The 24814-nt window shown below is 37.7% G+C and overlaps 2 protein-coding genes across 3 annotated transcripts in view; one reads left to right on the forward strand and one right to left on the reverse strand.

Moving 5' to 3' along the window:
• The window catches only part of rbks (ribokinase), a 35427-nt gene extending 16946 nt beyond the window's left edge, over positions 1 to 18481 (reverse strand). Inside the window, exons 1-7 of one of the 2 annotated variants that reach the window (XM_088002321.1) lie at positions 18394 to 18449; positions 15243 to 15304; positions 11517 to 11589; positions 6721 to 6853; positions 5642 to 5705; positions 5201 to 5263; positions 3186 to 3350 (exon numbers count right to left, since the gene is read on the reverse strand). In XM_088002321.1, the coding sequence (XP_087858447.1) occupies positions 3186 to 3350; positions 5201 to 5263; positions 5642 to 5705; positions 6721 to 6732 (304 nt within the window). In that variant the 5' untranslated portion in view covers positions 6733 to 6853; positions 11517 to 11589; positions 15243 to 15304; positions 18394 to 18449. Of the gene's footprint in view, positions 1 to 3185; positions 3351 to 5200; positions 5264 to 5641; positions 5706 to 6720; positions 6854 to 11516; positions 11590 to 15242; positions 15305 to 18393 lie in introns of both variants that reach the window. The other variant, XM_015006485.2, reaches the window with a different exon arrangement.
• Positions 18482 to 18653: 172 nt separating this feature from the next.
• babam2 (BRISC and BRCA1 A complex member 2) overlaps positions 18654 to 24814 on the forward strand; it is a 79726-nt gene continuing 73565 nt past the window's right edge. Inside the window, exons 1-3 of the mRNA XM_015006488.2 lie at positions 18654 to 18754; positions 20124 to 20279; positions 20728 to 20804. Of these exons, the coding sequence (XP_014861974.1) occupies positions 20143 to 20279; positions 20728 to 20804 (214 nt within the window). The 5' untranslated portion in view covers positions 18654 to 18754; positions 20124 to 20142. The remainder of the gene's footprint in view (positions 18755 to 20123; positions 20280 to 20727; positions 20805 to 24814) is intronic.

Here is a 24814-nt window from a genome sequence, read left to right on the forward strand (position 1 = left end):
AGTTTTGATGAAGACAACAGGCCTTGACATTAAAGATTAAAACATTTGTTTTGGTAATAACTTTAGCCCCAACTTTATAATGGTGTAAAGCTGCAGTAATACTGTTTCCCATCTTGCTATATATGTTGGCAAACTGGAAATTGCTTATCATGCAGGTCTAAGCATCAGCATTGTTGCCAACTTAGTAACTTTGTGGCTATATTTACCATCTTTTGAGACCCTTCTAGCAATTTTTTAAAAAATAATAAAAGAAACAGAGACAAATCGAGTAATTTTTTTCTGTTATTGGAGACTTTGGCAACAGCACATAAAGCCCCAATAGTACCGCAGCTACAGTGAGCAGAGAGTGCTGCCTTGAGCCCCTCCCACCTCCAAGGCATTTGCAGGTGATCAGACAGCAACCTTGTCATGCAGCTCACACATTTGAGACCCACTACATTCCATTTGACAAAGGGCGTAAATATAATATAAATACATTTTTCTACGTAGGTTATTTAAATATTTTTGGTGCCAAAAACTTTGTGATACAGCAACCAAAGTCCATAGGAAATTATTAAGAGAACTTCAGAACTTCTGGAGAACAACTTCTTTAATAGATTACAAGAGAGTATGAAACATTATTTTAAACATCTGAATATTAATTTGGTGGGAAAGTATTAAATGAGTTGTTTTATTAAAAGGCAATAAATTATTTTCTTTGTAAGATTCCTACAGTACAAACTAGAATAAGTAAATTGCTTACTATTATTAGGGTTATCTATCTTTAATTTCTTCTGAGAACATTGTATTTTGGTGTGCACTTTTAATACTCTGTCTGAATTGACCTCGCTGTTGTTAAGATACACCCTGACGTTCTTGTGTTACTCAAGCTATCATCAATAATCAGATTATGTTTTGTTCCTGCAGACAAAACAGCTGTTATGCACAAGGGTGAGTCACTTTATTGTGCAGGTGTTGAGCATGCATAAGATGAACATATGCAAAACATCCACGGAAGGAATCTGATCAATATTCCACACGAGAGCAGCTTGAATGTAGTTCCTCATGCACTTATGCATGGAGTGTCTTCACGTTACACAGACTGACGTGTCTGTCTGTCTCAGACTGCTTTGTTTTCTAGCCAGGTGTTAATAAAACCACACAAACCAGCACAAGCGCACGGACTCTCACAGCTGCTGGGACAGATGTGGCAATTCTGGGATGTGTGGGTACTGAGTCACGTCTGGCAGCCGGGCACATGTGTGTTTGTGTTTCATGACTCTGGGCTTTTTAGTGTTGGCTGGTTCAAAGTCTGGTTGCACATGAGCTGAGAGAGCTGCCAGAGGAGTTTTAAGGGAGCACAAAAAGAAAAAAAAAAAAAAAAGAAAAATTGTTGACGTGGTTGGTTTAGGACGAAAGGTGGATGGAAAACAAGGCCAGCGAGAAAGCAGTGAGACACACAGGAACACGCATACACACAGAAAAGGGATGAGTCATCAGTGAGTATGTGAAAGGGCTTAAAGAGGCTCTAATTGCATCTGGTGAGAAATATAATAGCAGCATCTTGTTAAGGAAGTGGAAGAGACAAAAAGGAGTGAAAACGGAAGACGAACAAGCAGAACTGAGTTTTTTCCATTAACTTCTCTATACTAAATGGTTGGTGGCAATAATTCTGCATATTTTCCTTTCAAATAATGGCATAAATCAAACTTTTTTTTCTTCACAGGTTATCCAGACTTTCTAGGAACTGGCATCCGCAGCGAGTGTTGCTCGCTGGTGACATTTGCGTAAATTGAGCGTCGCTTCACCCCCGCGTTATTAAACCCATTAACACCCGTTCCCTCCAGAGAACTCCATTTACGCAACGCTCTGGTGCAGCAACGTCGAGGTGGCATCTTTGCCAAACGTCTGCGCTCGCCTTGCATCTCTTCTGGTGCTTCATGCCAAGCTGACATGGAGCGGAGGGTGGGTGGGGGGGGAGGGGCACTTGGAGAGGCCATCTGGGTATCCCATCTGCAACACGGTTACGGCTGCGACTCTTTGCTACTGGCAGCCTGCAGCGAGCGATTATGGACGACAGTCTCTGATGACAGGGGTGACAGTCTCCCGAGACGTTTCTGTGACGCGGAAGGCTGCTAATAATAGATTATTAACTCAGTAACCTTGTGACAAAAGAAAAGTGGAGGGTTGAGTTTGACAAGACAGAGGGTGGGGACGAAAAATGAAGCTTCTCAGGTGAAGACGGTCAAGAATCCTCATCCAGAAATGGACTTACGGACAGTGTTATTTGCTGCTTTCTTTTACGTTTGGTATAAATTATTACGGTGAAATAACATTAGAAAGCTGTAACTCTGGGATGACTCTTAGTTTTACATGTTACTTTCATTCTGTTCAAAGTCACTCAAATAGAAAATGTCAAGTATACAAATCTCGTTTTCCACCAGTTTTTTGCTACATTGCAATGGAGCCTGGCCAGGTCTAAATGGCTTAAGTTTGATTTCCTACAAACAAACAAGTACAAATAAACAAGTACTCTGACTCTAACATACAAAGAGATAAACCAGGTATCTCTAACTTTGGTATAATGAATACTAAAGTCCTTAGGATCCATTTTTTTCATCCCAACGACTCCACCACTGTCACTAAGATTAAAGATCTGCGAAGACCAAACAAAATGTTGGCTCTACAAAGGTGGAAAGGGTTTTCAGGCCACCAGCAAGAAAGCAAGAAGCTCTTTATGAATATGACATCTTCTCAAAGGACAGACTGGGAAATAGAAAGCTCAACATTATACCCTCTTGTCCAAGTTTGGTTCTTCGTAATTCAAAAAATTGTTCTTGGGCCAGAGAAGATGGCTCAGTCGGGTCGTCACTGAAGATTTGGACAAAAGTAGTGTTTACACATACATCTGAAAACCCAGATGGCCTTCTAGACAAGTGGATTATATTGCAAGTGCCTTCAGACCTTTTGGCTAAGAGTTCTGGACACATTTCTTTTCACTGTCCCAACATGAATCCTTGATGACCCAAAGCTTTGTCCTCACTCACTCCCAGCCAACATCACACAATATACAGTAAAGATCTGACTAGTTGATCAAATCTGGTGGTTATATCATGCAGTTTCAGTTTCGTTACTTAAAAGCACATTTTTATTAGCAAAAGCATCACTATCACATTGCAAGTGCATGTGATAGTAGTTACACTGACCTTTATTGTCATGAGCCATTTGCAGAGCCCGGAGGGAAGTCTGCGAACTGATCTCCAGCTGACACACCAAGACTTTAGCTTTTCTGATTGCAGTAAGAGCTTTCTGCAGCTCCTCTTCGCCCAAACGCATGTTGGCACCGGCCACAATTACAATGGCATTTTCACCTTCCCATGGAAATGCAAAAACATGTGTAAGGATAGCAGCAGACATATTTTAAACTGAATGCAAACTCTCAAACCCATACATACATGCATGGTAAAAAGGAATTACACCATCTTTAGATTTTAGGTATCCGGAGATATGCCAGGTTCTAAGACATTGTCATTTACACAACAACGCTTATTCCAAAATGGAATAAAAAAAATAAGCACACTCTTAGTGTTTTTGTTGCATTTCAGAGAGAAAATATAAGCTAGGTGCTGCTAGCCAAATTTAGCCACCTCAATAAAAGCCTAGTTTTGACAGTATTCTGTCACCACCCAGGCATTACACCATGAGCACCAGCCAGATAGTTTGTTGGTTCATCTTTTGCTAAAGCCCAGACCTGTGAAGTCATGGACTCCGCTGGACTCCTGAAGGTGTGTCGTGGTATCTGGAACCAGAATGTTAGCAGCCAATCCTGTAGGTCTTGTAAATTGGTGAGTCCATTGTTTGTACAAAACATTCCATAAATGTTCAAATTGATGGAGCTCTGCATCATTTGGAAGCCAGGTAAACATCTCAAAACATTTTTTGTGCCACTCAAACAATTTTTTATTACTTTTTATTTTGTAGCAGGATGCACTATGCTACCGAGAGAAGCCAGAGGGTATGCAGTTCCTGTTAAAGTGTTAACATGAACTTCAGCAGTGCTTAGGGAAGCGTTACGTGTCACTTTCACATCAACATGAATTGCAAGGTTTTCAAATCATTTCCCAATCCAACATCCTGCTTTCACTAACTCACCTTTTCATTAGTAGTGCCAATCGTTGCTCACTTAAGAGATCCACATGAACCTGCCCAATCCATCCACATAAGAGATCATAATCATCAGTGGCCAGTAAGAAACTTTAACATCCTCAGCAGCTTGAGCTACAGCAGCTCATCTTTTGGATTGGATCACACAAGCCAGCATCAATGGGCACTGGCCCATCCGTGATCCCATCACTAGTTCACCATAGTTCCTTTTTAATATGCTCTGCCACCACAACTTGGCCTTTGTCAAACTCACTCTAGTCATGCTCCTTATGCATCAACTCTAAAGTCAAAATATTCTGTTTAATATATTTCACCCATTAATAAGTGGAGAAATGAAGTAATTAATGTTAATCATCCCTTATGTCAATGGCCATGAATACAGATGTAAATTAAAATGCTCATCTTATCTAATTGTAGCCAATAAAAATCTTTCTTTTTGGTGTTTTTTTTGCTTTTTTGAGTGCTTGACATTCTTTTCCTTTTCAATCTTGAGCAATGAGCAATTTCTAATTGGTTTCAAAGATCCATCACCAATGGTTCCTTTAAAGAAAACCCAGAACCATGATAGCAAAGCCCAACATATAAAATAGAAATTCATCTATTTATTTCAAAATTGAATCATGCTGAGATGTAAATATGACAATGAGCACAAATAATTTAGGCAACTGTGTTTAAGCAGCTTTTAATTTGCAGGAGCCTTCTGAGACATGTTAAAATACAATTCAGTATTTCTATGGGTTAAGGATAGAAAAAAAAACAATATTTAACTGATTCTGCTTTAGTTCAACTCCCATTTACAAAAAAGGCGATAAAGATTGAAGACTGAGATCCAAAGATAAGCTCTTTTGTTCAGTAACTCACAGTAAATCTCCTGGAACTACTTAAATGTAGAGATATACACCGGTGTATTGTGTGTATGCGTGTGTTATAGAAGAAAAAAAAGAGTGCTGATAGCCTACAGGTATTCTTGGCTGTGCATGCATGAAATCATTTCTCCATCTCAAAGAGCTTTTTGGATCTCAGCAGGGCAGTACAGGTTAGCGGCACAACCATTTACCTGCATCGTTGACGGTGATTGAAGCAGCTCCTGTGGCTGCATCTGAAGTCTGCCAAACAAAGTCTAAGACAGAAAAGGAGAAAAAATGTTTAAACGCATTTAATGTTTGTCTTTGCGGCAAAGCAAATCTGTTCCAGTGCTAGATGTTTTTTATACACTTATGGAAGACAATGCCAGAATTGCAGTACCTACCACTTGCTTTGTGTGCATTTGGCTGGAAACATGTTACAAGGGGTTTTGGACAATATTTGAAAAGCAGCTTAGTTAGAAATTGTTTAAATTTTTTAGCTAAAGCAATAGAGCTAAAGTTGCTGATGTAACAAAATGATTAATCCAAAATGCCAGAAATATGTGGATCTGAATGGGACTCTTATGTAGTGCACTATGACAATGGCAACCAAATTTGCTTGAGTGTGGAGAAAAATACTGCAAAAATATTACCTGTGTGTACATCATTGTCCTTGAAATTCTGGATATAATTGTCTCCAAAGAAGTCTTTCCCAACCTAGAGGAGATTGAGAGCAAAACGATTCCAACAAAGAGAGTGTCAAGTAGGGTCAGACTTGGTTAGCGGCAACTTTTGAAAAGTGAAATACTCAAATCTCTGTTGGGCTGGATTTTGGTGCGCCCTGCCAGCATACTGGCATGGTGCCGTTGCCGAAATTGTGCAAAAACGAACAAACAAAAGCCAAGACAAGCACACACCCGCAAACACACGACCAGCTGCGCCAAGCCTTGAAGACACGATAACCCCGCCTTAACGCCTCTTCATGCCCACCTCGCTATCGTTTCCATTCCCTCCTTCCCCTCTTTCCTTTATCCGCTTTGGGATGTCCACATCTGTAGCTACTTCGGGTTGTGAAAGGGGTCCCCACCTTGCCCTGAGGCTTCCAATTCGAACCCACGCTTTCTAAAAAAACGTGCTTCAATCCGAGCATATCTAGCTGCCTGTGATAGTGGGTTGGAATGGTATTGGCTGCTTGGCCCCGTTCTCTTTGAAGAGCGGCCTTTCGTCTTGGATGTTTTTTTGACAAGCCTGGGTGTCTATTTTTGGGTTCTCCCCATGCCCGGAGAGCTCCTCCCGCACTAGTTTGATATCGATTGGGCCTCTTTGTTCTGACTGAGGTGGGGCTTTGGCGCTTTAGTGCGCAGGTTGAAAGGCCGCGCTGAGCTTGCTGATTGGAGACTCGAGGTTGTATGGTTTGGGAATACGCTTGTTTGAAGGCGCGCAGGCGTGGGTGGGCAAATGCATGCGCTATGGTATTGATCATGAAAAAATGAGACATGGACAGTTGATATAGTGAAGTGGGAACGAAGCTAAAAGATTTGTTGGAGTTGTTAAGTTGGCGGACCATGGTATCTGATGGTTGGGTATTTGCAGTGAGTGAGACAAGACGAGTAAAAATACTTTTCTTTCAATTGAGATGATGAATTATGCCCAAGAAATTCAAACTTCAACCCATATTCAACCAAATTACCAGCACCTGGCTTTGGCTGAAAACTTCATGTCCCTTCCATACCTTGCAGATCATGGCAGTTTTCACCCCCAGTCTAGCTGCCTGAATGCACTGGTTGGCTCCTTTCCCTCCAAAGCCAATGAAGAACTTGTGACCATGGATTGTTTCTCCTGCTTTCGGTAGCCTTGGTGCCTGGCTGGGGTGAAAAAAAAAAACATTCCAGCATTCAATTATCACAAAAATGTGTAAGAAACATTTCCAGTAGAATCTGTTGATTGATTGAAGGTCTTGCAAGTCAAGATTCAACACGATGTAAAGAATGTTTTAATGGATGAAAAAATGGGACATGACACAACCACATGTATCCTGGTAAAAACCAGCCTCTTGTCCAACACTTTATTTCGGACAGAGGGTCTGGGCTCTCGGCTGTCAAGAAACAATTGCTTCTTGAAGGCGAGGACTGTTGTAGTTTTAAATGTACCCAATCGCTAACGTTTGTATTTGATGTATGTAATCACCAGTTCAACGTTATAAAACATGAAAATGCCTACACTGTAAACAACCATCTCCCACCGCAAAGAGTGAAGTGCTGAGCAGAACCAGATGGGTGTTACTGTGAATTCAATATTTGGCCAACACAGACTGAAAGGCTTTGTTCACATTCTATGCTACCATTGCTAAAACTACACAGGCAAACTACAAATCTAAAACAGCACAGAAAATCATTGTCATTGTGCCCATCTTCTTCTGTTCGCTGATTGGCCTGGTAGAGAATCTAAATGGAGGGAATTCTAGTGAATGGGAGAAAGCCCAGACTGTGCTGTAAACAACATTAGAATCGAGCAGAATAGCACAGGAATGCAATGGGCAGGCTAAACCACAGGGGAAAAAATGTAAGCATGTGGATTTGGAAATTGCTTCATCGCTCAAAAAAGCACCATTCTACTTAAACCTGAATAATCCAGTGCAACCATTTCAAAATTGGAAAATGATGCAACAAGCAAATAACAAAGATGTCTCAACTTGCCTGATGCCTGACTCATTGGTTGGTAAAGTTCAACCTTGCACAGGTGCATATGGAAGGAGATGTATATCCCCTGAATCCTCTGAAAGATTCAGAATAGGTGGTGAGTAACGAAGGGGTGAGATAACATAGAGCCTTATGGCTACATTTGAGGGCTTTGTGGTCTGGCCCTGGGCACTACTGGCTTGATGCCACTAGGATTGTGGGTAGCAAACTGGTATCATAAACTTGTTTTTGACAGCACTGATTCATTTCTCTAAGCGTGTGTGTGAGCATATTTGTGACAGGTGCGCTGTTACTGTAAGTTTACTCAAACACAGGATTTCCAGTAATTGAGCAGCTTTCCCCCCCCTTTTTTAATCCTGGTGTTTTTGCATCTGAGTATTAAAACACAGGGAAAAGAAAACAAATCTCAAGATAACAGAATATTAGGCTAGTGAGGCAGAAATTCATCTGCTAGGAAAAAAAGAACAAAGATTGTAAAGGTAGGTGAACACCCACGTAGGTGTTCAAAGCAAACTTGTCCTTTGAACGCATTGTTACCTTTGTATAATTTGAATGCTACAAATAATTTTACTTTTTTGCAACTTTTTTATATTTATTTTCCTCAGGAAGTTTTGTCTTGCCAGATCACACTATTTTGAATAGTCTTTTATATAAAACTTTCTCAAAAGGGGACTGAATATAATAAAGAATGGACCAAACAAGACACAAAAATCCAACCCAAGCAAACGTCTTAAGTCTTGGAAACATATTTTTGCAATATCTGACTAAAATACACTCTTCATATCTCTAAAACAGAATAGCAACCATGTATACGTGTATGTAGAGGGGAAAAAAGTTTTTTTTATATATCTGGGTGAAGATCTATGGTTAGAAATTAGATAGCTTAGTTGTTGGAACAGAAACTAAATTAAGCAGGAAAACTCTTTAAAAAATATGTGAATCATAGTCATTCTACAATGTTCCAGGTCAGTAACCTGTGACTTTTATGTTTGGTTTCTTCAAGGGAAAAAGTCATTTAGTCTAAACTGAACTATGCCAAACTAGCTAAAATAAAAAAGCTAATAGGCTAAACAAAGAAAACTAGTTAAAGGTAAACAAGGCTAAACTCAGTGACATAAAACAACAAAAAAGCTAGGGTAAGCTACATTAAGCTAGTTGAAGACAACTAGCTGTGATCAGCTAAGCTAATCACAGCCAGAACAAACTTTGCTAAAATAAGCTGAACGAAGTTAAGCTATGCTAAGCTAATACAAGATAGGCTAAGATACACTGAGTTAAGTGTATCTAGGTGAAATAAAATATGAATTACTCTTCTGTTTTCCATTTTTAAGACATATTTTAGAGTAACAACATAGCATACTTTTTTGGACAAAACAAAACAAAAAAAAAAAAAAACTGATTTATTTCTTCCGAAGCTGTAATTCAACAAAATATAAAAAAGTGCTAGTTGGAGGGGTTTTTTTCTTCTTCAAGCTATATATCATCCCATATATTTCTGAGAATCAAATCAAAAAGTTTCTATTGGTTTTCCAGAAAATTACAAAAGAATAAAGATAAAATGAAACAACTAAATAAAACATGATGTTTTTTTCTTGATGGGATGTTGGCATGAAGGAAGTGAACATTGTTTAAGAGAATTAATTAATAGCACTCAGTGTTTCTATCTGTATTGCTACTTCTAAATGAAGGTCAGTAATGCCTTTCAAGTTTTAGAAAAATCTTGAAAAGTCTGAATTGAAGCAATGATAAACTGAGTATTATGAGGTTAAAAATAAAAATCAGGTCTTCACATTTTTTTCCATGGCTATTTGAATTTTTATGAGGTTTTCCCAGCACTATTACATAAATTTATAGCTCTTAAAAGGACTGACATTCGAGCTTTAAAATAATGAATAAACCTTTGGCTTGTTTCCACCTGAAGACATATAAGTGTCAGTAAAGACAAACAGATTTCCAAATTCTTGACTCAAACCACCCACATCTCATAAAATGCAGAAACACACTCGGCTATTGTTGTTTGTGGTGAGTGCATCGGGCAAACAGCACAGTTATGTGCTAAAGTGCGACCTCAGTGTGTTTTCTCCCAGGGAACCAAGAGGCCAAAGCAGGTGTTCTATGACGCGGATTGTTTGCTTTGAGGCTGACTCTCATTTCCCTCTCCTGTGTCTGCGCCTCAGCTGCTGGCAAGAATCACAGGGAAGTAAACGAGGACAAAAAGAAACCCAAAAGATTTTTTCCACAATCTGAACTTTCTTTCAGAGGCTCTAATGTGGACCGGAAACTTTAAAAATAAGACCCAGACGGACATCAAGGTTTTACCTGAGAAGAAGTTTTCTAGAACAGGATGCATACTACATTATTGCATAATAACTAATTTAATTCAAGTGCAATGACCTTTAGATCAAATTATGAGTCACAGAAGTGATTTTTCTGAGTCCAGGAGGCTGTTTAGATCCTTGTTGTGTAATCGTCCTTGTCCATAAAAGAATCCTGTTGCTAAGGTTCCAGGAAATCAGAAAAAGGTGAAAAGGGGGACGGGCTCAAGCCACCTTACATTGACAACTGGTGAACTGCTTTGCTAACAATAGGCACATATGTGGGCGTTTAATTCTCTGTTCACACCATTTATCTGAGCCACGTGCAAGCTGCCATTATGCAGTTAGTGACCAGAGGCAGCCTATAGTGCCATATAACAAGCCACTTATCAGTATTCTCATTGTCTGGAACAGCCATGGATGCATTACTGCTTTAATTTATTTAATTCTATCAATTATAGACAATAATAAGGATTTCCGGGCAGACCTCTAAAACATCTTACTCTATCATAAATACATAAGATTATTTACATAAAGATTTTTATAACTGATTTATAAACATTTAATAAACTACCTTTTAAATAAAAAATGACTGTACATAAATCAGTAATTATAAGTCACACAGCAATACGTTGCTGTAATACGTAAAGGGAGAGAGAAGATGTAAAAGCAACCAACACCTTGCTAATAAGTGACTTCCTACCACTCTCCAGAAAACATCTTAATTCTTGAAACTTTATAATTATGTGCTTATTAATAATCTATAAATTGTTTATTATCAATTAATGATTTCTAAGGTGTAATCCTATTATAAAGTGAAACCAACAAATGTAGTTATTCCTTACAGTAAATCAACAGAAAGAACAAAATACTTAATTTGACCAGTTGTACCAGTTTATAGAGCCTATAAATGTGTGGTATAAATAATTATTTAAGTATAAACATCTTTCTACTAAAACATCATCTTTTTGTTTTTGATTGATATTCTGATTATATTCAAATTAACTGATCTAGTTATTAAATTTCCTGTCTTATTAACAAAAACAATAATAATAAAATAGTAAAAAGTATGAATTCATGGGAATTTTGAAAATAGGAAAATAACTTTCTAAGACCTGGGAATGAAACAGGTTTGACCAAAATCTAGTTATCTAGTTGACGTTATATGAAAACCTTTTCTGAGAAAGTAAAAGAGAAAAATAGAGTGCCAAATTAAGGTATCTACCAGAAAGGTGGGCAATACCGCAATCATTCCAATACATAAAAACTAATCCTTCCCTCCAGCGTTAACGTTTTGCGATGCTGCATTCTACAAACTATATACAAATTTTTTAAAATTTATTTTACAATTGTTAATTTATGTAAGTAGTAATAACATTGTCATTATTTTATGAGAACACCTGTTTTATTGCTCCCAATTTCAAGGAAAAGTTTATTCTAAATGGTCAGAAAGCTATGGCAGCAGGGGGCGCTGTTATTTCTTTGACGAAGCTTTAAAAGTATGAGAAGCAGACCTGCGCCTCCTTTCAGTGTGCTGCGGAGGGTAGAAATAACTCCTGGCTGCTCGAGGGTTTGAAGAAGTCACAACTGGAAAAAGACAGAGTGAGAAACAGCTGAGCATCTAAAGGAGAAAAGAGATAATTAAGACTGTGGGCCGTATTTGACTAACACAGTGCCAAAAACCCTGACTGGATTTCCACCTTCAAAGCCAGATGCATCACTTTGAAGAGCTGAAATTGTACTCCACTATCCGGATTCTGACCTCCATCCAAAAATCCCCCCGCCTTTCCCACCCAGAACCAGACCGTTTTCCGTAAGCTTATTAAGGCTCTAATTGACAACTCCTGCCCTTCAAAGCAGAAAGTCGCTGGTTGAGTTTCTAATGAGAGCCAAAATTAAAGCGTCTCCCCTCAGTAGGAGAGGGCATGTGTTTTTCATGACTAAGGAACTCACTAAAACATGACATAAACACCTTTAAAAAATAAATCAAAACTCTTCCACGTTCGGTTGGCTTCAGCTCTGACATTAAAGCTGCTTTAGGTGTCATTGCTCACAAAGAGGCTGAGAATTTGTTTTTAACTAACACACTGTGGTGCAGGCGATGACTAACCAGTTGTGGGAATGGATCCGACTTGGCTCAACAAATCTCACCACATATCAGGATGATGCAACGCTGACATTTTCAATAGCAGCAGTTATACAAGACTATCTGCACTCTTTAAATCTTTGCAAGCTGATTTACAGTTAACATCCACATCATCTTAGATCAGCGAATTTGCTTTAGATGTGGGAGAGATCGCAATTTAGAAAAAAACCTTTAAGATTTCGAGTAAGCTTGCTCTAAAGATTGTCACACATACACTGTCAAGCTGCTCAGGTTTTCTGTAACATCTTTAGGAAAAACACAGAAAAACAGCAAAGCAGTCTAACTTTAGACCACTTCCTCTATTTCTCCGACAGAGTCCACTTTAACAAACTGTGATGGAAAACCCCTTTCGGTCTCCATGCCATATTTTCCACAGGCGTGCATGTCAAAATATAATCCCTGTAGGGAAAAAGGGGGTTGTGGTGGGTGTTAATAAAAATTAGAGATCTGCAGCTCTATTTCCGTTCCCAATGCTAGTAGCAAACTTATAGCTTCGGAGTCCTTCTTTCAAAGAACACATTTACAATCCAGAACTAATGCTACAGGCCAGCAACATCCACACCATTAATTGCTTGAAAATCTTGTCTCCAGCTAACTTTGCAAACAATAACAGGCCCATTTTACTGGGACACAAACCGCAGGACATATCATCTACACCCCAGTAACAATCCAGGTCAAACTTCAACAATATGTTGCAACAAAAAAGGGCCTAAAGATCCACATTAAGACAATACAAGAAAGTCCCACTTTGACAGATGGAAAAGACTGTGCATCCGGCAATTTCCGGGTCATGTTAAAATCGTACTCTAAATTGTATTACATCAATTTCTTTCCTCAAAATTCTACACACAAGTATCCCATTGTGACAATCGAGTGTTAGTCAAATGTTAAAAATAAAACAGAAAAAAAAATCACATTTATGTAAGAATTCACAGTCATGTGATTTAACATTAAGCTGTTCACAGCTCACAGTGGGATCCACCTGTGGTAAATTCAGTTGAATGAACTTGATTTCGAAAGGCACACGCCTGTCTTCAGGCCATGTCAAATTTGGAACAAACTTCCAGAAAACTGTAAAACAGCTGAAACACTGGGTGCCTTTAAATCTCAACTAAAAACCCACCTGTTTAGAGTCGCGTATGGCTAAATTGCGGGTTTTGATGTTTTTAATGTTTTTATCTTTACTTTTCATCTAGTTATTAACTTCTTTTTATTTCTCTGTCAAATGTTGTTTTAATCCTTTTCAAAATGTCTTTCTCTTTCTCACTGTTTATTCAATGTCACATGCTGTTTTTATTTTAATTATGTAAAGCACTTTGAAATGCCTTGCTGCTGAAATGTGCTATACAAATAACATTTGATTGATTGATTGATGTCAGAGCGCAGACATCAAATATGAAATCAAAGGAATTGTTTGGAGACCTCCAAAGCAGGGTTGTCTTGAAGGATACTGATAATGGGGAAGGATACTGAAATATTTCTGCTGCTTTGGAAGTCCCACTGAGTACACTGGCCTCCATCAGTCATTAATGTAAGAAGTTTGGAACCACTAGGACTCATCCAGGAGCTGGTCGGCCATCTAAACTGAGTGATTTGAGGAGAAGGACCTTAGTTGGAGAGATGACCAAAGACCCAATGGTCATAGATCCAGCATTCCTCTGTGGATAGAGGGTAAACTTCCAGAAGCACAGCCATCCCTGCAACAATCTTCTGATCAGGCCTTTAAGGTAGAATTGGCCAGATGAAAACTGCTTCTGATAAGGCAGCTCATGAGAAACAAAATTCTCTGGTCTGATGAGACAAAGACTGAACTCTCTGGTGACAATACCAAAAAGTATTGTCACCAGTAGTCCAGTTTGGAGGAAATCAGGCACAGCTGGTGGTGGCAGGTTCATGCTATGGGAATGTTGTGCAGTAGCAGGAACTGTCAGACAAGTCCAGAGCGTTCTTGACCTTAGCCTGGGTCATCGTCCTGCTCACCACAACCCAGAGCACATGGCCAGCACCACTCTGTGAATGTTCTGCAATGGCCAAGCTAGAGTCCAGAGTTGATCTGACTCATCAGACGTCTCCCATCCAACCAGGTGGAGATTGAGAAGAATTGCAAAGATTGAGCCAAACTGCCTAAAGATAGATGAGTTAAGGTTGTGGTATCATATTAAAAAGACGTGAGGCTGTAACCACTGCCAATGGTGGACCAGCAAAGCCAGATATTTATATAAATGTGATTTCTTGACTTCCCATTTTTAATAAAATTCGCAAAGGACTCAAAAATGTTTTCGACACTGTCATATTGAGTGTGAGTACAATATTTAGTTCGGAAATTACATTAATAAAATTTGGAATAAGGCAGAGGTATACCAAAATGTGCTAAAGGGGAAGCCCTCAACAAAGTGACAACACATTTAGAGCAAAAAGTCTTTCAATAATGCACGCATAACTGGGCCTATATTATTATTTGTATAATTAATAATCGCACAACGCAGAAGTTGACAGCACACACTATAAAACACTAATATTATTGATTTGTGTCATGTAATTTTTACACCCCAGCAGAACAGGAAGTCATGGATTGCTCATTCCTATAAATATATATATATATATATATATATATATATATATATATATATATATATATATATATATATATATATATATATATATATATATATATATATATATATGATTTTTTGTTGCCACTGAATAAAATGTACTCAATTTAATTTGGATTTTTGAATTTTTTTCAGTTTGAGATTATGCTGTTGATATAACATTGCATGTGAGGATTTCTTCTCAACTTTACTGGCATAAAAGAATCCCAAACATGATGATAAATTGCATAGTCAGATTTTATTCACAAACCGAGAAGCATCACACAGGATCCAGATGAAAATGCTGAGAGCTCAGTTTTACATTTTTCAAATTCATTTCCTTATATGGTAAATAGAATCTGGCCTGTTTCCTCCTGGGCCAACCAGAGGAAGTTATTGAGTTTTCTGAGATTTTATACCGTATTTGAGATTTGTCAATAAAAAAATTATGCTTTTTAAAGTGATATCAGGCAACAGAAAAGTAAGTATGTAAATGGACTCACCTGACCAAGTCAGTCATGCAGGAGCCGACCACAACAACATCAAAAGCCCTGTCGCTCATGATCTGAAGAACAGAAGCAACATTACATCAGTTATATTTCAAAGATCTGATCACATGTTCATCACACTGGAGATTATTGATTGCTTGGGCAACATAAAAGACACCATTAGACTAAAAAGCAGTGGGAGCATCTCAGGCAAAATATGTAAACTAGTTTCTCCGGGGCCACAAAACTCGCCCCATTTATCTCCCACATTAGCATGAGCTTGACTGAAACAAGGAAGAAGGTAAAAATAGAGCATTCATCACAGAGCTGAGTTGGACATATCCCAGCCTTACCGGAGGTATTGGAGGTGGGGGTGGGGGGGGGGGGGCATTTTGATGCTATGTCCCGTGAATGCACCACAGCCCAAGCAAAGTCTGTAATTAATTCAATCCCCTGCTTGTATTGGAGCTAATGCCGGCGTGTTAATCTCCTTAAATCTCTTCCTATAGGCAGTGGGAGACTTGGAAAGCTTGGCCGCTGGCTGTAGGATGGCTCGATTCTGTCTCCCACATCTCACAGCGCATTGTCTTCCCTCCGCAGGAAGTAAACTTAGAACTCCCTCAATGAAAACCGTGATTATGATGAGAGCCATATAGTCTGACCTTATGAAGAACGACAGCACTCTGCACAACTCTCTCATGCTTACTCAAATTGAGTAATTTCACTTAAAATCCTTTGCAAGATAAAATCTGACTGTATAATGAGAAATTCCCTGTGCCTCTAAAGGAATCCCACCAGTAATATGTGCATGATAACCAGTCTCGATTGCCCTGCATGGGGGCTTTTTTGTTTTTCTTTTGGTGAATACTTTCAGATTGAGCCTGAATCACTAGTGTGAAGGCGGACTTTCCCAGCCATGAATCAGCCATAATATCCATGCACAGACATAACTGATAATACTGTGTGCGCCAGCATCTGTGTTCAATTTTTTTATATTATTTCAAAAGTTCCTTTGATTTTGCCTGTATAGGTCAAAAATTCCTTACACACTTGTTCCAGCTGGTATAAAAATAATCAAAAAGCAAAGACTAAATATCCACCCACGCTGCAGGTTGACATTTCAGATAATTTTTTATTCATAACAAAATAAGTATTTAGGATGTGGATATGTTTTGATAAGCTGTAAACCCAGACAGCAAAGAATGTTTGATCCACAAAAACTCTTTTCCTCTTCTGGCTTCAAGTGAAACCACTGTTGACCTTTGGGCCACACCTGGTCTGTACAACACGTGCCATGACACTAGTCGGGTCTGGCTGCAGGCGTATGAGTCATGTCGGGCTCTCACGGCACAAGTTAAGCCCCTGTTTGCAATCTTTGTTTCAGATCTGGCTACACAACACAGCTTTGAATTGGAGCATATTTATTCAGTGTTTAATATATAAAAAAATAATAATATTAAATGTTTTTTTCAACAATAAACGATCTTCATGGAAGATACATTAGCACTAATGCTAATGTTTCATGAAAGTAATTTTTGCTAGGAAGATACCTTTTAGATTTGTATCATAAAGAGTGCGGGAACTTTGACCATTCCCCTACACAATCTCTCTAAATCATGCACTGCAACATGGATTGCAGATCTAACATGATCACACATCCTCTGCTATGTTTAAAGGTGGCCAAGAGCTGCTCACCTTGAATGTTTGAAATGCTTGAAAGTTAAATTCTAACCTCATTTGACCAATGCTCACAATTAGATTACATTTCTCACAAAATTTACATTTGTAATGGTAGAACAACAACTTTTTCTTGTAGTGCTTTCTGGAAAGCAATTGACATCTAGCCATTAGATGGATCTAATGGCTGTTTTGGAGACTTGATGAGCATAAAATGCCACTCTTTGTTGCAGTTCTGCATAAGAGAGCTTTAATGTTAGGTTTAATTAATTTACATACCTTTCTTACCATACTGTTCATAAATATGTGGAGGACAAATAAGCTCGGTGCCAGGCCATCCTTGTCTGCCACTTTTTCACGTCTTTATTATTTTTGGCTTTATTTATTATCAGCTTTTTATTATCACTCCTGATGTAGATATAGGCAATAGATGAGCAGTCATGCTCTAATTAATGAAGACAAAGTGACATCTAAATTACTTCAATGACATGTTCTTTTGCCTTTCCTGTTTTGAAGAGTGGATAGGAGAAATTGGAAGCCCAGGGAATCAGGGAGTAGTGGATTCCAAATTAGTAAAAGTTCAAAGACACTGGAAAACTTCAAATAATGAAGAATAAATTAAAGGCTGCAGTTTAGGACAGGTCAACATAAAAGAATCTTGTACAGATGCAAGTTTAGTTAAATATTGTGATCAGTGACACACAATATCAGGAATAAATCCAATACATAACTGTAAACAGATACCTTTTTTTGTGTTTGTTTGTTTCTTTATTTTTGGTTTATTACAAATATAGACCCCATACAATGAGTAAGTTATCCAGACAGTAGAAAGACCTATATTTCTTTTCCAATTAAATAATTTTATTTAATAATTTGGATCTGCTTTCAGGTGATGTATAAGAATTGATTTTATGCCAATGAACTTTTTAATAACTTTTCCATAAAATCCTAATGCCCATTCAAAAACAGCAGCAAATAATTGCCTACATGGCATGAGAGCAACTGATGTACACAACTAACTAATATTTATTGCTGTCCAAGTAGTTCTTTATTATAATAAGAGTAATTATGCAATTATCATACAGTCCTAATTGCGATGACATCAGTTGACAATAAATAATTTTTTCTGACTCCTCTCATGGCATGTGCATGTGACCTCATGCATTTGATCTTACAACCGTCTTGCACTAAAAGCTACAAAAGAGCGTATGAATGTATCTTGTTGCACATGATAGAGTTTACGGTATTTTTGAACGAAATAACCAGAGGTTGCAGTGATAAAAAGTTCTGTATAAATATTTAGAATCCACAAGCCTGTTCAGGTTAAATCAACTGGACAGTGACTGAACTCTGCATGTCTGGAGCGTTTTAAAAAGAACTACACCAAAATTTGAAAGGTTAGACAACCCTTCTTAATTAGAGGGCTTCTAACATAAACTACAATGTACAGGGTCACAACTCTTTATACGAAATTCGATATAAAATTTACCTTCTACTGTAATTTGCTCCTGTAGAGGGAACATCTGAAGACGGGCAAAGTACGCTATGACAGCTGTGTGGTGAAGCTACTGCCGTTTCAATTCTGGTCATTGCATCCACAAACATGAATGTTTTTATTTTTGTTTTACTCATTTATATGAATTTATAGTGAAATATACAACACAATCATATATAATATGTAAATATTTTTTTTCTAATTTTAAAAACAATATTTTTATTATGACAGGCATAGCAACAGACAGCTAACATGGGACCATAACCAGGACCCAAACATTGCATACCGGAAAGTTTCAAAGCATGAAGTAAACATTGGAGTTAACGCTCAAAATATAGACCTTCGTTTCTTTGAGGTACTTTAACACTCATCGTTATATATTTTTAAATAGGTAGTGAAAAGTAAGGAGCACTTCAAGTCTGCTGAACGCTTAGTTTTGTGTTAATATAGCGAGGTGAAGCGGTTAGCCATGTAAGCTAAAGTTGTTCATTCTAAACACTTGTAAATGTTTTGATTCTAATCTAAAGCTACGAGGGTTATTGCGTTCTCTTCTGCTAAGCTAAATATGTTTGTAAAGAAAATGTTTACAAATAATTTCAGTAAAAATTTAAACTGAAAGCAGGGGTGAGGAAAAGTCCCAAATGCAAAAACTTGACGTTAAATTTATTAAATCTAAATTCATTAGAACGTTGAAGATGTTAATGACTTGGTTATAGTTTCCCATATTTCTGTTGTTTAACAAATGGCAGATAAAATCCCAAGTTTCAAACATTATCTTTCGTTAAAATATATTTTCCTGGTGTTCATTTAACCTCTGTTATTCATCCTTGTGCTTTTGCTTGAAGGTTATCACAATGTGTCACCACAAACAGCGTTTTACATTGAAACTTTCAATGCAAGTGTTGCAGCTTTACAACACTTGGACTTCTTTTGATTGAAGTTGAACATTCACATTATTGTTGAGTGCTACAGCTTTTCTCCAGGACTCTCATACATTTAGATCATTCGGTCTTCTCATAACCAGCTTTGTGCTTAAGAAATGCTTACAATGGCATGATGCTTCTATTGTCATTGTTCTTTTCGGGAGAGCGTGTTCAGGAAGTCAGTTTTTCGCCACACGTTTGGCATGTGGACTGAAAACAACATTTACTGACTCTTCTTGGTACTTTTAACAACTATTGTCATTCATCTTTTCAATAAAAGCCAACTTTATGGAGCGCTTTTTTTTTTTATCTTGTTGCTATAATACCACTTGAGCTGTGGATATCTGGAGCTCTGACTAAAGAATTACTCTGGACTTCTTAGTTGCTTCTCTGATTACTGCTATAGGCCTGTAAGGCAAGTGTCCATAACTTGCCTTACTGTTATGCCATGACTGCTCAGTTTGCAATGGCATTTTCCAAACCCAAAGCTTGAGATATTGTTTCATAACCTAATGAATTAAACCACCTTGTTGCCTCTGGCAACAAGATTACAAATTGTGGAAAAATATGAAAGGATTAGGGTACTTACATTTTTTTCAAAGATCTCTCAAGTTAACTTCAAAACAGACAACTATAATTCATTTCAGTTCTTAAAATGTCAAATAGAAAACAAAAAACACAATACAATGTATTTTTGTTCATTATTTTAAAAACCTCACCAGTGGCAGCTCTGTGGCTCTTTGTTGAAGTAAATCTGTAAAGGTGGTAAATTGATGATTGCTGCGTTTTTTTTTTCTGCAGACTCCTGATCATTGATACAATGAACAACATGTCGCCTGAGGTTGCACTGCACCGGATCTCACCTGAGCTGCGGCCTTTGCTGTGCAGTGTGGTGAGGAACGGCCGTGTGGGGCTGGACTCCACTAACTGCCTCCGGGTCACGGACCTCAAAACAGGGTAAGACTGAGTCTGTCAGTCACAGCTTTAGGATCTAAGACCCAGCATCTGACAGTTTTGTCTTAAATTCTTCAAGAAATAAAAACCTCAACTTAACAGGGGAATTGCATTTTGATTGTGACATGAATTTGGAAAACCAGAAGTTTTTTTTCCCTTATTTTTTCACTTTAAATATTGTGACCTTTAGTTTTTTATGCTTAATATTCAGAAAAGAAGTGATTTATGAAATTTATAAAATAAGAGTTTAAACTAAGGATATTAAAAATAACATTTACCAGTTTAATGTTACATATAGGAAGGATAAATATTAAGACTTGGCAACATTTAATGTTTTTCCCTTCACATTTTCATAATTTTTAGTAAATGTCAATTGTATTGATTTTTGTGTGTACCGTGGTGGTGTTTCACTGAACTTTTCTGCGTCGTTTTATTTAATTCTAACATCCAGATGCACATCTCTAACTCCTGGTCCATGCTGTGATCGCTTCAAACTTCACATCCCCTATGCTGGAGAAACCCTTAAATGTAAGTTGGCAACTTTACTCAATTTGTTTTTTTGTTATTTTGTTTTTGTCTCAGCTTAGATTTCCAAAACACTTTATGAATTGTAAAGTTTTTTTTGTAACATAACATTCTAGTCTTACCTCTCTTTGAGTTTAGCTTCGAACCTTATTGTCTCTGTATTTTGTTACATAGCTGGATAAATAAATCATTGAAATTACCCGAACTTCGCATTACTTTAACTAACTGAAATGTATTTTGTCAGGATTTGAACAATAGGCTGCTGGAAACAGTAGTTGCAAAATTGTGAAATGGAAGGAAAATTAAACTTAATTAGGATGTATAACAAATAAAATCTCCCGCAATATAGCAACTTAAATACTAATCAATAAATAGATATCATTAAATAGTTCAAGCTGAATTTAAATGAATCTCTACAAGAACAAAGCCGTCCTCTCAGAGGTTTGTTAGAAGACATTGTGAACATAAAACACAAATCAGATGGCCATATACGGGGACATATATAAGCGGAGCAGCCGAGAGGCCCATGTAAACTCTGGAGGAGCTGTACTGATCTACAGCTCAGGTTGGAAGGTAATTTTTAATCAGACACTGCTACAATGTTACTTTCATGGATGAAGAAAAAAAAAAAGTATTTGTTAGTAGAAATGCTAATGAGATCCTGTATATACAGCAGGAACTCTGGTCAGATAAGACCACATTAAAATGTTTGGCCAATATGCAAACAATTTGTGCTACATGGTGGTGGCAGCATCATTGTGTGGGGACTTTTTTTTTCAGCAGGGACAAGAAAGCTGGTCATACCTGAGAGGATGCTAGATGAACATTTTTAAACTGACTACCAAAAGGAATCATTCATTTGCATTGGGTTTTATTTTGGGGTTCTACAGTGAAGGGGGCTGAATAAAAATCTGCACTACTTTTCATGAATGTTTCCATGACACAAAATAAAGAGTCATTTGTCTTTTTTGTTCCACTTTACATGCAGTTATGTTGATATATCACATAAAATATATATATCTAAAAAAAACATTTTCAAGTTTATGGTAGTCATGTGACACGATGTGAAACTATTAAAGGGATATAAATACTGACATGCCATTTCTTTCATGAACTTAATTCTTCTGCATCAAGTCTCAAAGTGGCAGGAAGTTGGGGTCAGCTGAGCCTCTTTAAGGGCTTCAAATCAGGCTTCTTTGTTATTCGGCATGTAGCTATATATTCCTAAATTAAACACCAGCAGAGCAACATAAATTTAAGGGTAATCGCTTGCAGTCTAATCATGCTGATTGCACAGCGTGGCGCATTTTGATTCCACTTTTTACTTTGATTTGTCAGCTCTTTTTACTCTGAAATCTGAACGCTTGTCTGGTGATTTCCACTGGAGTTTAGGTTAATTGATTTATTGTGTAAAGCAACAGGTCTGCTGCCTGAGAAAAGGATGTAATGACTGAAATAATTTTGGTTGCGTCAGTCTGGTTTTGATTAGTCTGAAGGGATGTCTCAGCTGGCCGGCTTAAAGAACTGCAGATTGAAGACTAAACAGCATAAAATCCTTCCTGAAATCAAGTAAAATTTGACAAATAATTAGCATCTTAATGAATGGAACAATAGCAGTAAGTTTCCAGTTGTTTGTGCCTCGTTGCTTTTACTGGAAGGGTCGCTGACTTCTCCATCAAGTGTCCATATCTGAGACTTTCCTCTGTGAGCAAGCCTCATGGAGAAAATAAGTCAAATTAAATCAATTTCGACCTGCTGTCACTGGAATTATAATGACTCACAGGATGCCAGATCTTTGTTCTCACACATCTAACATCGTTGGCGATTAGCCTTTTGCTTTTTGAATGAGAACATTTCGCAGAATAAAGTTTCAGTTTAGCTTGTACCAACGCATGTTTACGCCATCAATATTAGTGTTTGATCTCATCTTTAACGGGGCCTCTAACCCATTACTTCACATACTCCGTATAATCATTACATACTATAAGACAGAACTGTGAGTCAGAGCGGTATGGCAGGTTTTTGTGGCTGATCTGATATAGATAACCTCTGTAAACAGATGCCCACACCTTTCCGTTTCTTTCAGAATGAAAACAGAAGCATCTAAGTTGCACAGGTTCATGAGAGGAGTGTTTCATTGTAGATCCATTTATATGCAAAGGAAGAAAGGAAAATTGTGTCAGAAATGAAGGCGGAAGGTTTTGCTTAAATTTCACAAAATGTGGCCTAGACTGAAATGACTCCGACCTGTGGCAGGAAGTTGTGGCTACGCTTGAGGAATCTGTACATGACGTACAAAACCCCCTGAAAATTATGATACTAAGAAAAACTTTGTGTATTACTATATCTCTGATCTGTTTGACATTGTCTGCTTGTTTCAAATTTATAGAGCACTGTTACTCTTTGCTCAGGATCTGTGTGAGATCAAAGGTCTTGTCTTGTAATTTTGCATGTCTTTTCAGTGTTTTTTTATTTTTTATTTTTACCTATGTATGAAATCTTGGTACTAGCTTAGCAGCTAGTGTACAGGCTTTGAATTAAAATAAATGAACAGAAATGCTGACATTGGGCAGCGTTTAGGGAGGAAGACAACCCAGCTGTAAACATGTCAGTATAATACTTATTCACTTTAACGGTAGCTAGGATAAGAATAGCATTTTTTAAGCAACTTTTGATATATTGTTTCAAATGGAAAACACTTAGATTATTATTATTATTATTATTATTATTATTATTATTATTATTATTGTTTATTTTGAAGTTTTTTTTTTGTGGAAATGCTGCACTTTGCTCAAGGTCACCATAATGTTGAAAGCTCATACAAGCCCATGACTTGTCAAAATTCCTAAATTTGAGAAAAAAATTACAAGAATATCATCTTTTCCATTCTGCCGTTGAACGCATCTTCACTATTGTTTGTTACTTTGGTCTAAAACAAAGTGTGTTTAAATCTCTGACAGAAAAAGAAAAAAAAAAGAAGTGCTTCTCACTCAGACATCTTCATTGTAGTCTGTTTAAACAAAGCAGCATATAAAGGCCTGAGTTATAACCTGTAAAGTTTGCACTTAAAGACCTCCATTTCCCCTCTGGAGCTGAGCCAGGAGTTTTCTCAAAGGCTGCCAGGAGTTTGTTACAGATTTTAAACACATCCCCTTGTTTCCTTGTTTGACTCTGCCCACTGGAAAAAAACGCTTCCACATGTTGACGCTTATCAGGCGTTTGCTGGAAGAACAAAAAAGCAGAAGAGGAGTGTCTTGCAGCACGTAAATAGAATTGTGTAACATAATGTTAGAACACTGCGAACCAGCCCAAGGAGAGTGCACTCGTGGTTATGTGGTGGTTTTCTTTCCAGAGCAACAGCTGTCTTCAGACTGTGGTTTTATTGTTAGATTGATGTTCAGATTGATTGTAGAAGTCCAAAAAAACAGACATTCAAAAGGGAATAATTAGAAGATGTGGTCTAACCTTAATCCATGTTGACGTCATTGTCAGAAACACATTGTCAAGAACAGTTGTAATTTTTGGGTTTTTATTGAGTACACTGATGAATCAGTTATTATGGAGCTTGGCAAAAGTAAAGGGACCCTTGAACCTATTGACATTTCTACCATATTCTGATATGAGTGAATTACCTGCCTCATGCCAGAGGGGGTACAAACAGGCTCTTGTTCTCGTGTGTTGACACAATGGAGCAGATTGTGGTTGGTCTGCATAATAAGTGCATAGTCTCAGTCAGAGAATTAAACATTTTTTTTTCTTCAGGTTTCATATTTATTCTAACTCTCACCAGTAGTCATGAAATGTGGTCCATGGTCAAACACAATCAGCTATAATGAGATTCCTCTGTAAGCCTTGGGGTTCTGTTGTTCATGAGATGAAGAGCTCCATGGTCAGGGGCAGCTTGGAGGGAAGCTGCAGACCCGCGCAGCAGAACGCCTTCCTGCAAAACAACTAGGTTCCCCTGTTTACCTCCTCATCCTGAGCGGTAATGAACAGAAATCAGTGGATGGCTT

This window comes from Poecilia mexicana, unplaced genomic scaffold, assembly GCF_051168715.1.
Source record: "Poecilia mexicana isolate PSO_F unplaced genomic scaffold, ASM5116871v1 scaffold_22, whole genome shotgun sequence".
Taxonomy (NCBI): Eukaryota; Metazoa; Chordata; class Actinopteri; order Cyprinodontiformes; family Poeciliidae; genus Poecilia; species Poecilia mexicana.